The following is a 22879-nucleotide window of genomic DNA, read 5'->3' as shown; positions in this document are numbered from 1 at the left end:
GCCGCGTAACTATACATACAAAGTTATAGACGGATAAAAATATTTGTTTACGTAACATTTCTATTAATAATCAGTGTTGACAAACTTTTCATTATTATCTACCCATTTTTTAGTGAACAATTAGTGTATTTTTATTTAAAAAATGCTATACTCTATTTTATAAATCACTCAAATGATAACAAGTTCTACGTCCGTTTGTCGCTGTCATAGCGCCGTCCCTTTCCCACTAACGCACATAGACGGAGAAGAACTCTCCGTCGTGCTTTTTCATACGCAGTCATTGGAACATCCGTTCAATGGCTGGTGCACAAGAAAAATGGTATTTTTCAAAAGAACAACTACAGAATTCTGCAAGCAGAAAATGCGGCTTAGATGCAGATAAGGAGCTTGCATATCGGCAGCAGGCTGCAAATCTAATCCAGGATATGGGCCAGAGGCTACAAGTGTATCCTTTTCAATTAGTAAATTTCAATGTTTTTGTCGAGTCATGTGGGCTTAAATGTGCTAAATTATCTCTAAACAGTGTTATATTTACGAAAACTATATATATATTTACTAAATCATATTTTAATCAATATGAAAGTGCACTTGTGATGTTTTTGTGAAAAAATCATGACGAAACATTCGTGAAGCTAACGGCGTCAGTAAGTCACTTTCGCTTTAAATATCTGGGATTTCCCGTGAGTATGCTTAATATTTTGAATAAGATATACCTAATATCGATTTTCCTCAATGTTACAATTGTTTTAATATGTACGAGAAAGGTTATAAAACATGAGACATGTAATTTTTTAGGTCAGTGCACCTTGATTGACAATCGTATGAGTAAGGACGCGCATGCGAGGTGACGGGTATAGTCTGGCGCAAATAAAACATCTTATTTACGCAGTAAACTATTTCCATGAAACACGTGTTATTATGTTTTTAAGCCATACTACGCAAAATAAATGCAATCCATGAATTGTCAATGTCGCGCGTATTACGATAACGATAACATACAAACATTGAAACTTAACATTGTTCACAGCCCTAGCACCTTTGTCTGCCCACTATGTGACTTTTCATTGAAATTGCTATGTTTATCTCTGACAATCTATGACCATAACTCCTCTTCTTGATACTGAAGTATAAACAACATATACTGTTTCTTTAAACAATCTATAAATATGCTACATACATATAGGCAGGAAATATACAACAGTCAAATATGTGCAGTATAAAAGCTCTGTCAAGGGCTCGATATTAATACATTTCTAGTCACGCTATTTTAATAGACAATTTCATATGAACAAAAATAATGTAGGCCAACTAAATAACTGATTAAATATTTATTGAAGACTGAAACGAACAGATATGTTTTATAAATAATAATAAATTCATTAATTTTAGTAATCTACGGCTGTAATGTACAAAAATTTGTTAACTAAATTCTAACTTATCAACTTTGTTCAGCTGGAAATGAGATAACAATCACTATTGATTCTCTTAATTTCCATGTAATAGTTTTCTAATGGTGTAAAAATTTCCAAAATTGGCAGTTTTGATGATAAAATTTGCTACGAAGAAATACAGTCAAAATCTGTTATAATGACATATACGGGACTACTCATTTTTGGTCGAAAGAACAGATAGTTGTAACAGCTGATGACATTGTGATTAAGTACCTTATACAATAGGATTCAGCCAGGACCTTTGATTTTGGTCAATATCACCGATATCTTGTTCTTAACAATGCGGTTTTGACTGTTTTGATCATTTTTAACAATTTGTAAATAGGTTTAAATTTTAAATATGAAATTTAGTTATGGGATAGTATAATATATTTAAATTATTTTTTACATAAGAATCTTAAACAACAATAAATATCAGGAACTCAAGTATGCCTTATATAGGCTTACTTTGTCTCTTGAACACAAATCAAAGAAATATACTAGGTTCACACATATTAACTATAATAAACAATACTAATATTAGATCTTGTTGAAAATGTATATAAATAAATATTACTAAGAATACTAAAATGTTGCAAAATAACATCAAGTTTTCCTGGTATTTTACAACATTTCAAAACAATGTGTTGGTGTTTTTGGTTATCAACATAATTAAAGAATTCTCAGAAGGCAATAATTAGGGCTGGAAATCAGCTTTTTTAATTATGAAAAATTCAGTTCAAATTGTTTTATTTTTGGTTAATTAATTTGATATTTTCCTTCATTCCTAGCCAAGATCATTTCATATTCGCATTAGTAATAAAAATGTTTACAAAATACAATCTATGGTTTAACATTTATTTTATGATGATATTGATGTTTATATTTAAATTATGACATAGGAAATTTCCTGGTGAAACTATACCAGTGGGGAATTACCTATGACCTATTAATTCTATTTTTGAAATTGAGGAAAGACAAATATTTAATAACCATTAGCATTTCAACTGTTAACTTTCGGGAACTTAAGGGAATTTCCTAACAGGGAACTAACAACCCATAAATTATTTAAATACAAATAATATCTCCAATATTTCATTATTAATTCTGCAACTGAATACAAAACCTCATAAAAACACGATTTTAATACAAACTGCAACAAGAACAAACAAAATAATTTGTTTTAATCATGTCAACCCTAACAATAACTAATTATGAGTCACAATATAGTTGAATAAATATATTTGAACATTGGCAGAATTCTATCTCTGTCTGAACTATGGACTCAATACTTTTAACCAATTAAAAAAAGATTATAAGTTTCACTATGCATGTGATATTGTTAGAATTAGAAAATATTTGAGTATATTAATCAGTTTTCTGAAATTTCTGAGTTCTCAGAAGCTAAGTGATATTCCAACCTAGGGAACACTCAACATTCCAAAATTGGTTTAGTAATTTTAGAGATAATGTGGGTTTCCATGCATTTATGGAAGAGAAATCTATACTAGTTATATAATGTTCATAGGTTTTGTAACTTATAAATAAATATTTATATATTATAAATTCATGTATACATAAGACATACAGGAATATATGATATTACAAATTTATTAAATACATTGATTAAATCACAACATATAAAGGGAACAAAAATATATGGAAATACCAATTTAGTAACAATATTTGGAGCTTAGGTATTTTTTTATCAAATACTTTTGGTCAGATAATCATCAGATGTGTTTTTTATTTATTATTTACCAAGCTAGTAGGTGATCAGCCTTCAGTGCCTGACGCATATTTCCTCTTTTTGAAACCAGCACTGCACAATGCTAGTATTCTAACAATACAGTCATAATTCGGGACATAAAAAATTCATGAGTGTAAAACTGTTTGAATTAACATAATGCTGGGCTTGTAATGTTTTATGTAGACATCAATATTGATCTGTGGACTCAAAACAACACAAATTGGAAATTTTTCATACTATTTGAATTGATTGTTTCTCAAGTTACAAATAATGTATTTGAAAGAAAATAAATAACATATAGATACGAGTTATATTGACATTAGGTTATTTCTGTCATTTTACATAGTTATGAATAATTGACCATTTTTGAGCAGGTACTTTACCTTTTCATTGTAATACACAGGTAAACTACCTGACCTACACAAAAAACTGTCTATGCGTACAGGTAGGACTTTCATAACCTTATAACAAAAAAAATCCCTACAGTAACTGTGTTTAATTGGTTTTAGCATAAACTAAGCTAAGATAAGCAACTAAGATAGTTAGTAATAACCACAATATTTTTTTATAATCACAGTATTGTTCCTTGTGTTGGGGATCTTGTTGGTGACAGAATTTTTATTGTTTATAATAATGATTCTGCCGTTTTAGAGGTTATGTACGAGACAAAATATTTTTATCATTGATTGATGAAAATTATGTTTTTTACCATGGTTATGATAGACATACTTAATCCGATAATAACGCCTTCAAATAGCGTTTATTTAAAAATTGTGTTACATTTCTTTGTCACGTGAATTACCAGATTACAATAAAAAGGTAGTCTACCTGCTCATGACCATTCAATTGATTATAGAGTAGTCAGCTTTTTTGATAAAATATGGTGATTGTTTTGGAAATGACAATCATTTGACATTTATTTAATTATAATTCTAAACCGACTTCTAATAAAGGATATTTAATTAATATTTAAGTTTGTCATAGTCATGTCATGGTCATGGTCATGGTCAAGTCCAATCCAAAGTTTCTTCAAAAGCAGTTAATTAGATTTTGAAATTTTTGGGTGGGAATATGAATATATTTTTTTATTTGCTGTCAGATATTTAAATTTGGTCCTATATTTCATTTCCTACATATTATCTCTAAATCATATGGTCAAGTTTTTAATCTCTTTAGTCCTGCAATCAATAAATGGTGAAAAATATTATGGTTGACATAGAAGTTATATAATATTAGGAGGGATTTGTGTGGGTGGGTTAGCTAATATTAATCAACAATTATAAGTATCAAGTAATAAGATTACTAAGTCTAAATCGAAATCTTAAAATGATCATGCCAATGGCCCGAAATCTGAAGTGATAGCTAGTGATTTAATATTGCCTTTGTTTTACAATTTACATTAAAAATTCAGAGCCTTCATCGGTAAACCATTATTGCCATCAAATACTTACTAAAAAAAGACAAGTCTCGCAATTTAGTACTTCTACTGTATAAAGTAGTCAGATCTATTTTATACCAAGTTGGTTATTCAGGCCCTATTTAAGGTACCTTCTATCTTAAGTTTCTACGTAGTTAGCTAACCTAACAATACCTTATAGTAACAATTAAATTAAATAATACAAACCAGTGGCGTAAGAACCTTTTTATCTCTTGGCTTTAGATTTCTGTATGTTTCTTGATCACTATTTAATCTAATAGGCAAGTTGGTATCAGACTCCTCATGATATTTTCCTTTAACATTCGAGTTAATGGTATATGTGCACAAAGACAGAAAGTCCATTAGTGCACAGCCGGGGATCGAACCTACGACCTCAAGGATGAGAGTCGCACGCTGAAGCCAACTTGGGTACTTTAAAAATTGGGAACCATTTCTTAGTGAACACTTTTGTAAAAAATCACATAGCATACCATATTATGTACAATATACAAAGTATATTTATTCTTATGTAGTCAGGTAAAAAACAATTTTATGATATTGCAATGAGTCACCAATGTTTGTGCATTTGTGAGTCGATACCCTTGAGAATGTATTTTGTTTATGACTAATACTATCAAGACATTTCCTTGTAATTGATAAATTCTATACACGTACACTATGCTGTTCGCAGAGCACTATCTTCCTTGGACATTCATAAGTCGAGCGGGCCGGATGGTATCCCTCCAATTGTGCTGCGTACATGTGCTCCTGAGTTGGCTCCGGTCCTGACGCGCCTTTTCCGGTACCTGTACTCGCTCGGCACTGTCCCGAAGTGCTGGAAGACCGCTTCGATACATCCGATCCCTAAAAAAGGCGATCGCACTGATCCATCCAACTATCGCCCAATCGCAATAACCTCCTTGTTCTCCAAAATAATGGAATCCATTATTAATGGCCAGCTCTTGAGTTATCTAGAGGGCCACCAGCTGATTAGCGATTATCAGTACGGCTTTCGTCGTGGTCGTTCAGCTGGTGACCTTCTAGTATACCTTACTCATAGATGGGCAGAGGCAATTGAGTCCAAGGGGGAGGCACTAGCGGTTAGTTTGGACATAGCGAAAGCCTTCGATCGGGTGTGGCACAAAGCACTGCTCTCGAAGCTACCAGCCTACGGGCTTCCTGAGAAATTATGCGACTGGATCTCCAGCTTTCTAGCCGATCGGAGCATCAAGGTCGTCGTAGACGGAGCATGTTCCGACCTTAAACCCGTGAATGCTGGGGTCCCACAAGGCTGTGTTCTGTCCCCGACCCTGTTTCTTCTGCATATCAATGACATGTTGCAACTTAGCAACATTCATTGCTATGCGGACGACAGCACTGGGGATACTCTTTACACTGGCCGGGCAGGTATTTCTCGGGCAGTTGTCGATGAGTACCGGAACAAACTTGTGTCTGAAGTCGAAACTCTTTTACGTGGAGTCTCGGACTGGGGTAGACTAAACCTAGTCCAATTTAACCCCAAGAAGACACAAGTTTGCGCGTTTTCCGCGAAAAAAATACCCTTTGTCGCTACTCCTCTTTTCGAAAACACTCTTCTTGAAGCCACAGCCAGCATCGGAATACTTGGCGTTGACATATCGAACGACGTTCAGTTTCGCGGTCATTTGGAGGGAAAGGCTAAATTAGCCTCCAAAAAGCTTGGTGTGCTCAGCAAGGCGAGACGGTACTTCACTCCGGGCCACCGCTTGCAACTCTATAAAGCGCAAATACGGCCCCACATGGAATACTGTTCTCACCTCTGGGCGGGGGCTCCCCAGTACCAGCTCCTTCCACTTGACCGTATCCAACGAAGAGCGGTTCGAATCGTTGATGACCAATCCCTCTCTGAGCGGCTCGATCCTTTGGCGTTGCGTAGAGATGTGGGGTCACTCTGCATCTTCTACCGCATTTACCATGGAGAGTGTTCAGAGGAGTTGTTCGGATTAATACCTGCAGCTGAGTTTCAGCATCGGACGTCGAGGCAAAATACAAAATTCCACCCGTATCACCTCGACGTCCGACGTTCCACGACTGAGCGTTTCTCAAGTCAATTTTTGCCGCGCACCACCGCTATGTGGAACCAGCTGCCCACTGAAGTATTTCCGAACCAATTCGACTTAGGGTCCTTCAAGAAAAGAGCGTACAAATTCTTAAAAGGCCGGCAACGCACTCGCGAGCCCTCTGGCATTGAGAGTGTCCATGGGCGGCGGTATCACTTAACATCAGGTGAGCCTCCTGCCCGTTTGCCCCCTATTTTATAAAAAAAAAAAAAAAAAAAAAAACACGTTAATTATTCTTAACTATTGTTGTGCCTTTTAATACACTAGGCAACATGTTGAAGTAAAAATGAGTTTAAAATATTGAAGAAGTAGTAAAAAATAACCACTGGAATAAAGCCCATAAATTAATTCTCCTATATTATATTATGTAATATTTAAAATATAATCCAGTGTCGCTACAACCCTAAATGGATTTTGGTTTCTGCTAGCATGCATTTTTCTGTCATTGTTTCATAGACAAGTTGTTGTAGTCTGACATATATTGTTGATTTTTGAATTTGAGATATGCTGGTTTTGCATGGATACACAGTCCATTGGATCATAACTGGCAATTGAACCGAAAGCCACTAGGCCAATACTGTTTTTGTAATATTTAAATAACAGTTTAAAAGAAAAAAAGATTAAAAGTGTCAAGTGGGTCACAATATGCTGACCACATGTTGTAACTCATTCACTGTATTGAGCCCCATATGTATTACCAAAAAAAGTTTGAATTACTTATTGTATTGTACTTTGTTTTTCCCTATCTTTGTTTATCATTATATTACTTAACAAATACCATTGTCATCTGTTTTCAATTCTTGATAATGGTGATTATTAACTTTGCCAAATTTTATATTTATTTTTTAATTATTTATAGATCACTTTGTATCACCTACATGTAAGTGTATTAAAAGCTATTACAAAATTTTTAAAGGCAATAATATATGACAACTGAGTCACAATTTTTATTTAAAAGTTCAATTGTCATTTTTAGTATTCCTCTTTACTCATGTGTGTTGTTCCACCATTTCACTGAACTTCCACAAATTGGATATATCATAATAGCCTAATCAGGCCAGCAAATCTCAAGTTTTAGGAAGACATCAATCAGCAATTTTATGTATATACATTATACAGCACTTTAAGTTCTTAAAATAAGCCTATATGAAAGTGTTGTAGTCATTTCTCAGGCTTTGACCTTATTTTTTTTGCAACTTTCACTTTTTAGATCATGCATTCTATTTGAATTCTGAATTTCTCTTTTGATTGTGTAACATAGGCACTGTGGTCTATTTCAGTCACTTCAATTAATAATCACGAGTCACGAGACATTATTATAAAAGTTGTATTTATATGGTGAAAATTATCACATTTTTTTTATAACCTGGCACAAGGTCTCTACTAGATCTCATGGCCCTGGTCATTTTACCAGTTTTTGTGTCCACTGGTTGTTGTTGTACCTGTTCTGTAAGGTGTAGGTAATTAATTTTATTTGACAACAATTATAAATAACTTAACTGTTATTTTTATAATAATATATGCATGCCTATTTTTATATGGTTGATTGTGTGGTTATTTTTAATCGACAATATCGCTTAATGTACCACTTTTTTGCAAATATTTCATTTCTTTATAATGTTTTGTTCTTAAGAGTATCTGTTATTTTTTGTCCTTTTTATAGCGAGCTAATTTATATATAAAAAAAACTTTATGTTAATGGACAATATTAAAGATATATTTATTAAATTTAATTTTGTCAATAAGTTTTATTTATTATTGAATCATTACTCATTACAATCAATAATCTTATGATTTTCTATTGAACAAATACACATAGTGCTACTTTTAACTACTTCTTTCGTACATATGTGATTTACAATGAATTTCCTCAACAATAAAACAGATCTCAATTATGCATAAATACAGCTATAGTGTATATGCATCGCTTCTATGCATTTCATTCCTTCACACAGTTTCACAGGAATGCCATAGCTGCTGCTGCACTATTCCTGGCAGCAAAGGTAATTCATTTAAGTTAACTATATTATGTATATTATCTTTGTATGTTCTGTGCATACATATTGTAGGCAAATGCAGATGTGATCCACATTCGTAGGAAATGTAGGGAAGTTTAATAAGTTTTTTATGTTGATAGCTACTAAGCAGGTAGGCGAACAAAAATCACTAAAGAGAAACAAGGTTCGCGGGGGCAGCTTGTAATGAACACAAGGAAATATATGTTATTTATTAGACATTCTTAATTCCAGGTGGAGGAGCAGCCAAGGAAGCTTGAATATGTAATAAAAGTAGCACATGTCTGCCTTCACAGGGGTGAGGGTGTGAATACCCTCACCAGCTCGGAGCAGTACCAGGAACAGGTGAGATGAGTTCACTAATTTATAATACTAGCTGTTCCGGCAATTGATGTATTGCGACTCACTCCGCTGGCTCTGCGACCCAAAAAGTGTCTTAGCCTCCGAGATGAGAAACTTCCAGCGCTCCGTGTCCTCTGCCACCTCCCAATTGCTGCCTTTCAGCTACAGCAGGTCCTACTACACTCTGATGGTCAAGCGGTACTGTTCACTGACCACTAGGCCAGCTCATGAAAGCGTCCTTCACCGCCCGATTTGGTCACAATAACATACAGTGTAAACTCTATGTAACGACACTGAAGTAAAGATAATCCATAACTCCTACTTATTAGTCCTGATCAACAAGTATACACGTGCAAGCAATCCCAATTTGTAAAGAAAAGAACGAATTTCTTTGAAATATGTTATGAGTGGTGTCGAATTTCTTTTTTAAATGTTTTCTAGACAATTCCCCGACTATGTTAGTCGTCGGAGGTATTAAATAGCTTACGTAAATGGTATTGGTAACCCGGATAATTAAACACTACCGTCTATTTCTATTAACAACTTTTTGTATGACTTTTCCCATGTATGCAAATCCCAAAAAGATGCCTCTCATGATAATGTTGAACATTTATTAATGTATAAATTCGTTTATGCCCATATCTTCATCTTGTTCAGTGTTATACCTGTCGTATCCATACATTGGACAGTCAGAACACCGTCTCTTAAGCTGTAGACAGACAACACTTCTAACCCTGAACGAAAGAATCCACCGCAGCCTGCCAACATGGGTAATCCCGTTGATTTTGTTCGTTTAGTTATCGAAAAGGATGAAACAATATTTGGAAGGAATAACTCGGTTATTGCAGCAGTTATTGTGTGTGATTCCATTTCTACGTAGACAGTTCTTCAAATGCGTTGCTCACGGGCGCGTCTTCTAGATGCGCAGCTTCCTTTGCAAGTTGGTCTGCTCTTTCATCCCCCTCCATTTTTCGATAAGGAAACACTGGTACCAACCAATTCGTCTACTTTTCTTCCGTCCTTATATATCTTTACTGCTGGTGCATTGATGACAAGTTCTTTGGAGGAATGAGGAATACGCATCCACGACAGTTGAGTTTATTGTGGGCTAAGATATTAAAGCGATAAAAGACCGTACACAGCTGCGCAGTTTTTACTAAGTTTAGCAACTTAAAAAGTACTTTACTACTCTTGTCATTATTGAGAATGGGTGTGATGCTAAGTCGAGTGTATCATTGTATGGAAGACGAGCTGAACCCTCCAAAGCCAATTGATTTCGACGCTTTAGGGAGTTCGTCTTTAAATCGAGAGTCGTTGCATGGATTTTACACTGTATATATATATTTATTAAAAAGTCAGTCCTAAAAAACGGAAGAAAGCGCAGAAGGCTGAACACCTAATTGCCTACGAGAAATGACCACAAAAAGATTTTTTGACACATAAAATATATGTTTTCTTCTTCCAGGCCCAAGACTTAGTGTTTAACGAGAATGTCCTATTACAAACACTGGGTTTCGATGTGGCAATCGACCACCCACACACGCACGTCGTACGGACATGTCACCTTGTCAAAGGTGAGCGATGACGTGTTTGACAGTTGACACGTGACATTTGACAATTGACTTCCATTGGGCATGTGCACGAATAGGTGGTTGGGTTATAGTAGAATTAAATGTTTTTTCAGAATCTAATATATTGTATAGATAAAAATATGTAGTTGACTTATATAATATATATTATATAATATGTAATTAGCAATCTATGGCATATGTCAGATGAATTGTCTATGCTTTTTATTAAATCGAGAAAAAGATCTTCGTGATTAACAGGTTTGTCTCTTGATTTAAATGGAAGTCATATCAAATGGTCACTACGTCATTGCCTACATAGTGAAGGTATGTAAAATATATTTAGATTTAAGAGCATAATTCATACCATTTTTAAAACTTTAAAGTGAGGGTACTTTAATTTAAACTAAAATCTACAAACTTAAGCAGACACTGTGTGTATGATAGATAAGTTGTTTTCATTGATAACTTGTAAAATAGATTAGCACTATGCTTTTGGATTCGAATTGATTTGACGGTACTCAAACCCTCCTAGGATCTCTTGATTATGTTAAAAAAAATTAACTGTTATTATAAAAAAATCATTTCTCATATAAAATTGTTTTATGGGTGTCCTTTATACTGCTATAAATGGGCAATCACATGATCATCTAGGGTGTATAATACCCGACCTATAGAATGGTTCCAAATAGCAATTGTTGTTTAATATTAAGCCATTGATTTGATCACATACCCAGGGTCTTAAAGTAATAAAACTGCACAGCGTTAAGCCACTACAGGGTGTATCATGCCCTGATGTCCCGTTTGCAGTATATTAGCTATTGTGTGGCACCGAAATCACAAGATAAACAATAAAAACTTTTGCGTCAGGGTGTAATATACCCGATGCTACGTTTACTGGTGTGTAATACACAAAATGACAAGATAAACTATAAGGAAATGACATTGAGATTGCCCATACTCCAGACGCCCGTGAAAAATCCATCATTAATAACCTATCACATATTCCAGCACCGAAGGATTTGGCCCAAACATCATATTTCATGGCATCAAACAGTCTCCACCTGACCACAATGTGTCTGCAGTACAAGCCCACGGTGGTCGCGTGCTTTTGTATACATTTGGCCTCCAAGTGGAGCAATTGGCAGGTAAATTTTCTTTTATATAACAGCGGCAGCCTTATGTTCAGTGATACCACCTGTGGACAAAGACAGAAGACTGGCAAGTGCCTTTTAAGAATTGGTACGCTCTTTGAAGAACTCAAGTCGAATTGGTTCAGAAATACCTACCGCTCATGAACATGAAATGCCACAGGGCTTGAGAGTGCGTTGCCGGCCTATAGGAATTGAGGTATTTTTTTAAAATTTAATGAATTTTTTTGCTATTTCGAATCTCAATTTAGTCTTCGGTTATCAAATATGCAATTTTTTTAAGTTACCAAAAAGTGTTAAGACTTTTTTTAAAATAAGTAACTGTCAATTTCCAGATCCCGCAGTCACATGAGGGCAGGCATTGGTTCTCCTATGTGGATAAAACGGTAACTGGTGATCTTCTAGAGCGGCTCACGTCTGAATTCCTTCACATATTCGACAAGTGTCCCTCTAGACTGAAAAAGAAGATGATGACCATGTCCAATGCCAGTGAGTTATTTTTTTAAATAATTAAACATACATTACACAGAATACTTAGTCTTGGTAATATCATAAATGTCTGAACTGATTTCCATAAAATTTGTCAATAGCTTGTCCAGGTTTAAAAAAGATATTCAACTATTTCAGCTAACGGACTCTCGGAAGGTTCGCGAGTACGTCGCCGGCCTTATTTATTGGATGCTTTAATTAAAAATGATAATTATCCCTTCGTCGTATTTTTTGTTTTGCCATTATAAAAACAGCAGTTATGGTCTAGTGGCTACAGCTTGCGGCTATCATCCCTGAGGTCGTAGAACCCTATGCACCAATGGATTTTCTTTATTTGTGCGTATTTAATAGACGAAGGAAAACATCGTGAGGAAACCGGCTTGCCTTAGACCCAATAAGTCAACAGCGTGTCAGGCACAAGAGGATGATCATCCACTTGCCTATTAGATTGAATCATTAAACAGATACAGAGGCCCGGACCTAAAAAGGTTGTAGCTCCACTCCACTCATGTCGCAGGTTCAACGCGATTCACAGGAAGACCTGTATGATGTCTATAATGTTGCGTGGGCCTGCCATTCTAATAAAAGAAATGACATCGTGTTCATTTACATAATAACATAATCTCTGACATATATATAAATTACAGGCGGAACTTCACCGAACCCACCTCACCCCAACGCGGCATCTCCGTTCGATAGGAAAAAGGAACACGTGCTCACTAATACGACGAGCGATGAGATCGACAAATGCTTTGATAAAGGTATGTCATATTGAAAAAAAAAATGTTTGAAGTGACAGAGATGGGCTCAAGGCATGCGCATGGGCAGGGAGTGATGTTCAAAGGCAGTGCACTAAAAGGCTAAATGCCTATTAAGAGATCAGGAAATTTACATGATCGGTTTTACTCAAATTTAGTATACAAACATATTTTTTTTAATATTCAATAATTTTTCTGCTCTCTGAATATCCTAAAGTTATTTTTTTAATAACATTATTTTTCTCTTTTTTTTGTAACGTTATATTAATGTAAACGACATTCTACGGGTCCTCAAAGAGATGATTTTAATTATATTAACACTCAATACAACAATTTAATAAATTTCCGCTTCTGGCTTTACTCCTGCTAATAGCCACGCTTAACTATGATAGCCAACCTAGGCTCATGTCTGTTTTGTGATGGCCTTTGAATGCAATAAATTCTTATTCAGAGTATGAACGCGAAAGGCGCCGCCAACAAATCCCCGGAGGCTACGTGCCGGCGACACCACAGCCGCAACCACAGAAGATAGATTTCAATTTGTACAGAGAGAAAAAAGAGAGGGAAGAGAGAGAGAGACGCCAACAGGCCATACGAGCTGGCCCGAGGCCGACCAACCAGCCCCCACAGACTCACAGACCCCCTAGCAAACCTCACATTTGGGCTCACAAGCCACCACACCACAAACCTCCCCATGACAAACCTCCCCACGACAAACCTCCGCACGACAGGCATCGACCCCTCAATCCACAGATGAATCCACCGAATCCCCCCAATCCGCTGCCTAATCCTCAAATACCCAATCCTCCACAACCCGAAATTCTACAGAGAATGCGCCCCCCATCGCTGTTCTCCCCGGAGAATATCACCCCACCGGCCACGGCCGCACAGCCCAAACGACCACCCTTATTGTTCCCGAAACCCAATCGTCCCCCCGAGAAACCTCCGAGCCCAAAAAAGCGCCCGGACATGGCGTCCGCCATCCGGGAGATGCAGCCACCCGCCATCCTCTCCCCCATATCCCCGAAGAAAACTGAGCCAGAACTAGTACCTGTAGTTAAGAAATTAGATGAAAGGAAAAAACCGGAAAAGGAGAAACAGGAAGTCCGGAACGGCATCGAGACCGACCCGACGCTGGTCTCCAACCTCCTGAAGGAGAGCCTCGCCAAGCCGGTGCCGATCACCGTCCCGACTGAGACGCCCGAGAAGGAGAAACACAAGAAGGAGAAGAAGAAGAAGGAGAAACACAAAAGCGGCAAGAAGCACAAGAAAGAGCGGAAAAAGAGCCCGCAGAAAAGCCCCGAGGACGCGTTGAGGATAACCATTCCGCGGTCCTCGTCCCCCGGGCTCAAGATCAAGATTCCCAAGGAGAGGATAACCATCCCCCCGCCGGGGTTGAAGATCAAAATCTCCAAGGACGTCCTGGAGAACTCTAGGAAGAGACCGAATATGGAGGGAGGGCCGCCGCCGAAGATACCCAAGGAGTTTAAGGTAGGCAATTATTTTCAGCCCCTGCCCTACTACATGGTTCAGCCGCCGCCTTTCTACTACGGCATGGAGTTCTTCTATAATCCCATGTATCAAAATCCACCGCTACCTGCGATGCCGCCGCCGCCCGTGCCGCCGCCGCCGCCGGAGCCCTGAAGCTAATTTGAGTAACGTTTTGGTATTTATAGAGAAACAAATATATATATATTTGAATATAGGATAAAAGGAAATTAAAGTACGGTCAGACAAAAAAAAATATATTAAAAATATTTTACGACTAATATATTAGTACAGTGTGCGGGTGAAGAAATATATTATATTAAGATTAAGAAATAACATTTGAGAAATGTAGACAGAAAAATAAATTTCTCAAGTTATGAAAAAAAGTTTATGCATAGATATATTTTTATAATTGTTACTCAAATTGGTTTAATTTTACCACGTTTAACGTGAAAAACCGACAAATTAGTTATTTTTAGAGGTATTTATTTTGTACGTTATATATTTTTTATGAAAAAAAAACTGCTTTCAAAAAAATCTCTATTTCTAGATAACTTTTGGTTTATTTTTTATATATTTATATACTATAAATAATACTTTTTGAGAGCGGTAGATAGTATTTATAAATGTTGCTTGTTGTCTTAATATTAAAACAGAGTCGTCCATTAAAATTGCTGCGCGTGCGTCTCTCACCCCTAAGCTCCCTTTTATAAACTTTTATCCATAGAACCTACTTGTCTATAAAGACCAAAAGTTTGCTCCGTTTTGTTGCTGCGGTTACCAAATACCAAAAGTTGGCCTTTGTTGCCATGGTTACCAATTCCAAGACCGAAAGTTTGCCGTGTTGCCATGGTTACCATTTTAGGCCTTGTCCTATAAATAATATCTAATGGGCGGCTCTAAGTACATAGTAAATGAACATTCCTTGAAAATCGTTTTAATATTCGTTATATTATATATGTTTATTGTAAATAGATTTTAGGTCCTTACTAATAATTATTTTGCAACGTCATCTAGCATTTTTAAAATTATATACAGACTTGTGATTTTTCGTCTGTACTAATATAAAGTATAGTTTGTATGTTGTAGGTAATCTCTGGATTTACTGAACCGATTTTGAACTCTAGACACGTTTGAGTCTCATATATATAACTAACAAACATTTTAGACAAAAATTAAAAATGATATTTTTAGACTTATTTGTACCTGATAATTGAGGGCTGGAAATAGCAAAGGGGCTAAGTGATTGGGACATAAAACAAAGTAAATTACAAAAAACTGTTTATTCAGAAAAAAATACTCCAAAGCTATAAAGTATTGTCTTAAATTCTATTCAGTGTTCATATTTCTATATTTATATCTTAACAAAAACAGTATGTCACTTATAATATTCTATTTATAGCACTTTAAACACAAAATAATAAGAAAAGTGTTAAAAGAGTTAGCCTATTTCAATAGAAAGGTGCTAACTGTCATAATACTTAAGCTTGCAATGGTGTTATTTGTATGAATGTATTTATCTGTATCTATAGTTATATTTACTTACACAAATTCTTATAGTACTCTTTGTGTTCTTCCTTTTCTAAATAGTCTATCATAGCTAATAAGTCAGCCTTTTCTCTTTTCTCTCTTTTTGTGTAATATTTACCCTATTAGAAACTTCCAAGTTTAAATTTAACAAATCATTTACTCCCTTTCCTATTTTCCATATTTTAACAGCATTAAAATCTTCTATTTCTGAAAAGGTCTCTTTCATATACACCATACCAGGATGTTTATAATCAATTTTTAACCATACAGCTTTGGAAATGTTTAATTTTTTTTGTATTGATTATGTTGTCAGCAGCATTTTCAATATCAAAAAAATGTAACTGTTCCTTTGGAACAACCTTGAAATATGGTGGATTTGTTGTAGCTGTTGACACCATATTTTGTAAATCTTCTGGCACATATGACTTACACCGTTTCTTACGTTTTTCTATAACCCCAAAGTCCCTATCACAAGGCAAAAATAAGTGACCAGATACCAAAAACTTAAGATTAATTTCTTTATAATGACCCAAAGCAACAAGCAGTATCAAAATAAACAGTTCATCCTGTTTTTATTTTGCCCGGCACAGTTGTCACTCCAAGTTTTCAGTATTTCTTTTGGTGACAATTCAACACTATTAATAAACTTCAGAATGCATGAAGCAATTTCATTTCCTCCTCTTCCTCCCATAATCTCATTCCACATGAACATAAACGATTGAGCATTATCATTCAGGAGTACACAAAAATTATAACAAGACAGTTGCCTTCTGTAAAACATTTCACTGTGTACTAGAGAGGGTACAAACATGACTTGTTGTCACTAGTCATTGCAATTGTAGCAGCTTCAGCCTTTCTATGATGGATTTGAAGCTCCAGAATAGCTTGTCTGTTTTGCTTTGCAAGGCAAGGCAGGTAGTTCAATTTATCACATATTTTACAAGTATCAGTTCGAGGTTGTTTGAAGGAAAGATTTGGGAACCGTTTAAGAAAGACAGATTTGTAATACTTATAAGATACCGGCACATCTGTGTGAAGCTCATTAGCATACATGATATGCTTTACATAGCCTGTGGAAATTTAATTCAGGACTTAAAACCTCTTTCGTGTAGTGGCTTACCTCCTTCGGCAACCTCAATGTGCATAACCACCATGTTTTCATGCAATTCAGTGTATTTTTTTCCCTTATGACTAGTTCTTTCATCTTTGTAAATGACAAATCCTCTCTTTTTTTTTAGATATAATGGTTGCTAGTTTTTTTCGACCAAGTGCAAATATTTCCATGAAAGTTTTCTTGCATGTTCTCACCAATGATCCTAAGCCATCAGGAATATTATAATAGATCGTGTCTCTTACCTCAACGCCATTATTTTTGTGGTTTTTAGCTGGTCTTAATAATGACAATATGTATGTACCTTGACCACTATCGTCAAGTTGATAATATTTGTTGAAAAGATCAAGTTTAAACTCTAACGATATCTTTTTGCAGTCATAAAAACAATTGAATGTCACCTGTACTGAAAAAAACGAGAATTATATTGGTATATCGTGTCTAAATATGATTTTACTAATGTGCAAAACATCATTTACATACCTCAGATGATGGAGGTAATTTTGGTGCGATAATGTCATTTTTACACGTCAAGTAGCTTTCACCCCCGATTTTCTTTTTTTTTGCTCTGTTTTATGTGTTCCTTCACCATTTCTACGCCTTTTTCGATGATTTTCATCCATTGTGGTGTTTTTCCACGCAAGAAATACGAAACATATGACCACAGATAGCACAGTAAAAAAATATTAACATTTGACAGATGACACCATTGTAAGAAAAACTTCTTCGTTCATTGACACCAATGCCATCTTTAAGGTTAGGAACTAATACACGAAAGTAATGGTTTAGCACCTTTGTAATGTTATTGGCGTATACATTAAGCACCTTTCTAACTAAAAAAACACAAAATTAAATTTTGAATAGTTAACACCTTTGTAATTTTCAGCCCTCAATTATTAGAAAGGAATGATTTAATATCGCATTGCTCAACAGAACAGGGTTTATAAGTAGTCTATGAATTGTTTTACTATTTAACTGAGGTTTAGGGGACTCTGAAGCGTTTTATGTTTTACACACTTGACTGTCATGGAATCTGTCATACATTATTACGAAATAGTTATATATTATATATATATATATTTGATACATTTTATGTGTAGTGTCTATTAACGTTATCTATGGTTGCTCTAAGTTGGTCGAAGGATATGTTATATCGCTTGACAGATTGTCGTTTAATACTGACATTTAATGTATGATAGATTTTAAATCAATTTAGGAGAGTGACTAGCACCAAACCTTTCAAAATTCAAATAAACACTCGTCTAGCCAAGATGGCATCGCTATGACGTACAAAGCTTGTAAGTGTCATTCTTAGTTGCAGATATATTTCGATTTAGTCTGCAACTGCAAGAATGTGTTTAGATAAGACATTATTTACAAGCATGTTACGTCATCGTTATCTGTGGTTGTTTTGTGTCCGTGACATTAACTTTAATAACACTTTATTTTTCATATTAGATAGTTATCTTTTTTTAATCTGTTGTTATGAGATTTATTTATTACGCATTAACTGTCAATATAGACATCTGTCAGTGTCAAATGTCTATCGATAACCTCTAGCATGACACTTAGTGTGCGTTGAGTGCCATTGTTTTGTTACCATTACGAATAAACGAATTAAATTGTTATACAATTTCAACGAAGGTAGATTGAAATTTCTGCTATGAGAGTTTTTATGAATCAAAGTGCTTAGCTATAAGTTATATAAAAGAGGACCATTCGGTTTCAATGAATAACTCGTATTACTCCCACTACAATTGGAGATTTTAAAAAAAGAGGGTATATTTTTTGTTGCTAAAATGAGGGTAGATTTTTTTAGTTGTCATGTTGATAGTGAGATTCTAATTAGCCCAAACTATGACTGCATTTTTGTACGCCAGTTACGTTTTTTGTGTGGTTATCTAAATTGAGATTTTTTTAAGGCTACCCTCATTTTTATCGATCTTAAACGATCATTATCGTTTGGCGTTTCGTTTCGTATATCGTCTTACAGGAAAAATGTCCTTAACGATTGGTCCTCAGTTGTAATTGTTTCGAGGTGTGGCCTTTTCAAAGTGTCTTTGAAAAGGCCCAAGTACTTAATTTGTTATGAAGAGATTACTTGTACATATTTTTTTTATTAAAATTGTATTTTTAGAAAGTTTATTTGAATTTCATTTACCTGACACTGTCAAAAATGTATTAAATTTTGACGTAATTTGTAACCTTGTAAATGCTGTTTTGTTATGACGTATAAAATTTGTTAATTCAAATACATATTATCGTTAAAAAACAACGTATAACGGAACGGCATTTTAAAAATCGATATAATTATCGGTTTTTTAAAGCATGTGTGATTTCAATTGTTGCTTTAACACTGTGATTAATGTAAGCTTGCGCGCAGCTGTGTTTCCGTTTCCTTGGGCGAGAATTGTTTCAATGAAATGATTTGTATGGGACTTCACAATACTCAACCCCTTTGCTTGGTGACGGGAAAGATCTGATTACTATTGGCCTGTTTTTAACTTTTTTTTTTATTGCAAAATTTTTACTTTTCTATGTGGCCAGTTCTAAGTTTATCATCGGCTAGTTTTGGTTTTTAATGTGGCCAGCTCTTTTTTTTATTAATGTTCAGTTTTTATTTTTTTATTTGGGGCCAGTTAATTTTTTTATCAATGGCCAGTTTTTAGATTGCACCGTTACTCTGTAAACTTTGAATAGCGATTCCGATTTCAATATCGAGTATTTAAATTTTGCTGTTTTCGATGACGTCATAATTATTTGGAATTTCAAGTCAAGATAGCTATTAGCAGTTACAGAGTACAGGTGCAATTATGGCCAATTTTAATCAGAGCTTTATTGGGTGTCATCTCTCACTAATCAACACCGTCATGTACCCACACAATAACATATCGAAGGTATTTCCAAAAATTAAGATTTGCTTGGGTTATACTAATGAAATCAATAATTGTTAAAGTGAACGATAGTGAAGTTGAATAGCGCGGCATGTGGTCAACTGTTTCATTGCCGTTTTTCTTTTCTACGAGAATCGAACCTAGGACGAATCTATATGCTCTTTAGTTTGATTAAAAAATGGCTAGTAAAGTCTAGATTACCGGTTTTTGGAAATACCTTGCGTTGTTCCCTGCCTTGTTAGGAACACCGACACACGGCTGTGCGCTCACTATCGTATTCCGCAGGTCGCCGAAAACGGAAATGGACCAGCAAAGTGACGTCACAGTCGCATAGTAACGTCATATCGGCAGTGACGTCATACCGGCAGTGACGTCACGAGGAAGGTGACCCTAGCGCTACGTGTGTCGACGTTCCTCAACAACACATGGACCTCAATAGTGTAACGGTTTTGTTTCATTCGAATTTCGAATAGTTTTAGCGAGACTCGTTATATAACTCCGTTGGCGCCAATTTAAAAGTTATTTAATATTTGGTCATTTTTAGTTTGAATTTCGAATTGGCTCTCTCGGAACTAACATTTTGTTAACGGGTTTAGCGTAGCCGTTCTTGGATTTCGAATTTCGAACGTTGAATTCTATTTGGTTTACAGTTCGAATTTCGAACGTCAAATTGTATTTTTCTGTTCGAATTTCGAATGGGTTGACACTTTGAAAACGGGTTTTCGAACAATTACGTACATTCTAGAACGGACTCGGATTTTGACAGTTGGGAATGTTCTAGAATGCCATAAACGAAAGCTGTACTATATGCTTCTTCTTGGTTTCGAATGCGGGCATTTCATTCATCGCATTTAAACGTGTTCACGGCGCTATGGGTGCTCATGCAGTCTGATAAACTATTTAATAAAAAACATTTTTTATTCTATGGCGGCGGTATCACGTAACATCGGGCTAGCCTCCTGCCCGTTTGCCCCTGTTTTATTTAAAAAAAACATCTAGAATGATGCAGGATTTTTTTTATTATTCAATTTTTTTGTGAACAGGGTGGTGAATATGATATCTGGTGATATGCTGACACTACTGTCAGTCAATATAAAAGTCGCTTGCGACTTGGCGTTATTTTTTTTGGCCCTTATGCATTAAGTGTCGGCAATCGTCTTGAGCGCTCATGGTCAGCTAATTGTACAAATTTTTATTTCGTCAACTGTAAATTAAATATTTTTATAATATCACAGCTTTTGTCCATGTAAATAAATGTATATAAAATGTTTGATTTGCAGTAAAAACCATTTGAAGATTTGCGGGTATCTGACAAAATTTATTAATATGAGGGTAGATCACAAAAATAAAACATTTATTGTTTAATGATACTATACTGCTATATGCTATTTCAACACGTAGGCAAGTTGGCGGGCACCAGTACTTATGACGAAAGCATGCTTGTAAACAAACGTCTATCGGTCTAAGATTAGTATAAGTTCTGTATGGACTTTTTAGTATTAAAATGACATACCCTCGTGGTTGGTTGAGATTATATCATTTTTTATTTAAAGACAACGATAGCGTGATTTATTTATAAAAAGAAAGCTTGATTGATGATTTGTTTTGTCTTATTTAATTGAAAGGGACAACATAAAGAATCTTTAAATTTTTATGTAGCCTAATCAATATTGATTGAAAATATTTCTATTTAACGAGCAGGGATTCCAATAACCGGTGGTTAACGGCACGCGGCCGATTCCAATATAATCGTTATATTAACAGATTTTTTATATTTGATTCAATTATCCACAGTTTTGTTGGAAAATTGGTATATTGGTCCGAAAAGTGAAGCTAGTGAGGTCAATGACTCGCACCTTGCGTCCTTCATCCCAAAGATCAAAGGTGATTGAACTTTATGTATAAAGACAAAAAAAAATTTAATTTTTGTGATTAGTTTAAGAGTATCAGATTTCCCTCTTTAACTATTCACAATTTTTTTCCCATTTTAGGATTAATATTGTAGCCATGTTTATCGTTAACAATGAGAATAGGTTAGGTTAGGTTAGGGTAGACTTTGGAAGTCTATAGTGCGATTAACTACTGTAAATCAATCATGATAGCGGACCCGACAGATGTCTAAATAAATCTAATTGTAAACACTATTCATCAGAATCTGTTCCGCCGTTTAGGATGTTTTTGATATATTAATTATTCGTGGATTTTAGCCGAACCAGCTGGACCGTTACTTGTCTTAAATAAAAAACCTAATTGTAAATGTTGAACACACAAAATTTCGTCGGGCCTTTCTGATTTCGATATTCGTTGAAACTGACAGGAATCAATTCACATGGTTTTTACTGCACACTTTTAATTGTGAACTACTGACAAAAAAAAATAGCAGAATATTGTTTCATGCTAAATTTTATAGTCATGACTAAATTTCTGAACTACCCTCCTCAAACAAAATTCTTAAATAATAGGAGGGTATTTCACAATTAACCAATATATAATATGTGTAGCCAGTGGCTGAATTCGTTATTTTAAGTAGTTAAATATGTTTGTACAAAAGCACCTCCTACGAGAAAGAGCTATCAAAAATCATGCTTTTGCTATGTTTGTCTCTTTCCAGTTAAGAGGGACGGCAATCCTTAGCTGTGTTTAGATCATATTTCTGAAAGACCTGTATCCTAAAGAGTCAGAGTATCTCTTTCTTATTGTAAGGTTTAGAATGAGATGGCGTTATGCCACATGTTAACAACAATAAAATAATAAATCGTGTGGCTTCTTTTATTTTAAACCTTTTATTTAATAATAAGGTAGTTTTATTACCCACTCGCAATGGTGAAGGAAACATC

The 22879-nt window shown here is 35.1% G+C and overlaps 1 protein-coding gene across 2 annotated transcripts; it reads left to right on the top strand.

Annotated features, from left to right (window-relative positions):
* Positions 1 to 205: 205 nt before the first annotated feature.
* LOC123718444 (cyclin-T) lies at positions 206 to 22802 on the top strand. Of its 2 annotated transcripts, XM_045674933.1 has the most exons (9): positions 206 to 445; positions 8582 to 8699; positions 8946 to 9056; positions 10519 to 10627; positions 11633 to 11769; positions 12108 to 12261; positions 12909 to 13022; positions 13471 to 14510; positions 20328 to 22802. In XM_045674933.1, exons 1-9 carry the CDS (start codon positions 297 to 299, stop codon positions 20358 to 20360), a joined length of 1965 nt encoding a protein of 654 aa, XP_045530889.1. In that variant the 5' UTR covers positions 206 to 296; the 3' UTR covers positions 20361 to 22802. The 2 variants fall into 2 exon arrangements, with proteins under 2 accessions (XP_045530889.1, XP_045530888.1); XM_045674932.1 differs by lacking the exon at positions 20328 to 22802 and having other exon boundaries at positions 13471 to 19291.
* The last annotated feature ends 77 nt before the right edge of the window (positions 22803 to 22879 follow it).

Source organism: Pieris brassicae, chromosome Z (genome assembly GCF_905147105.1).
Source record: "Pieris brassicae chromosome Z, ilPieBrab1.1, whole genome shotgun sequence".
Lineage (NCBI taxonomy): Eukaryota > Metazoa > Arthropoda > Insecta > Lepidoptera > Pieridae > Pieris > Pieris brassicae.
The sequence above is the reverse complement of the archived record's forward strand: the minus strand, read 5'-3'. Positions and strand labels throughout refer to the sequence as shown.

Coding starts and splice junctions, on each gene's coding strand:
- LOC123718444 (XM_045674932.1), top strand. CDS start 297: ATGGCTGGTGCACAAGAAAAATGGTATTTTTCAAAAGAACAACTACAG. Junction 10,628..11,632: donor GACATGTCACCTTGTCAAAG/GTGAGCGATGAC, acceptor CACATATTCCAG/CACCGAAGGATTTGGCCCAA. Junction 13,023..13,470: donor CGACAAATGCTTTGATAAAG/GTATGTCATATT, acceptor ATTCTTATTCAG/AGTATGAACGCGAAAGGCGC.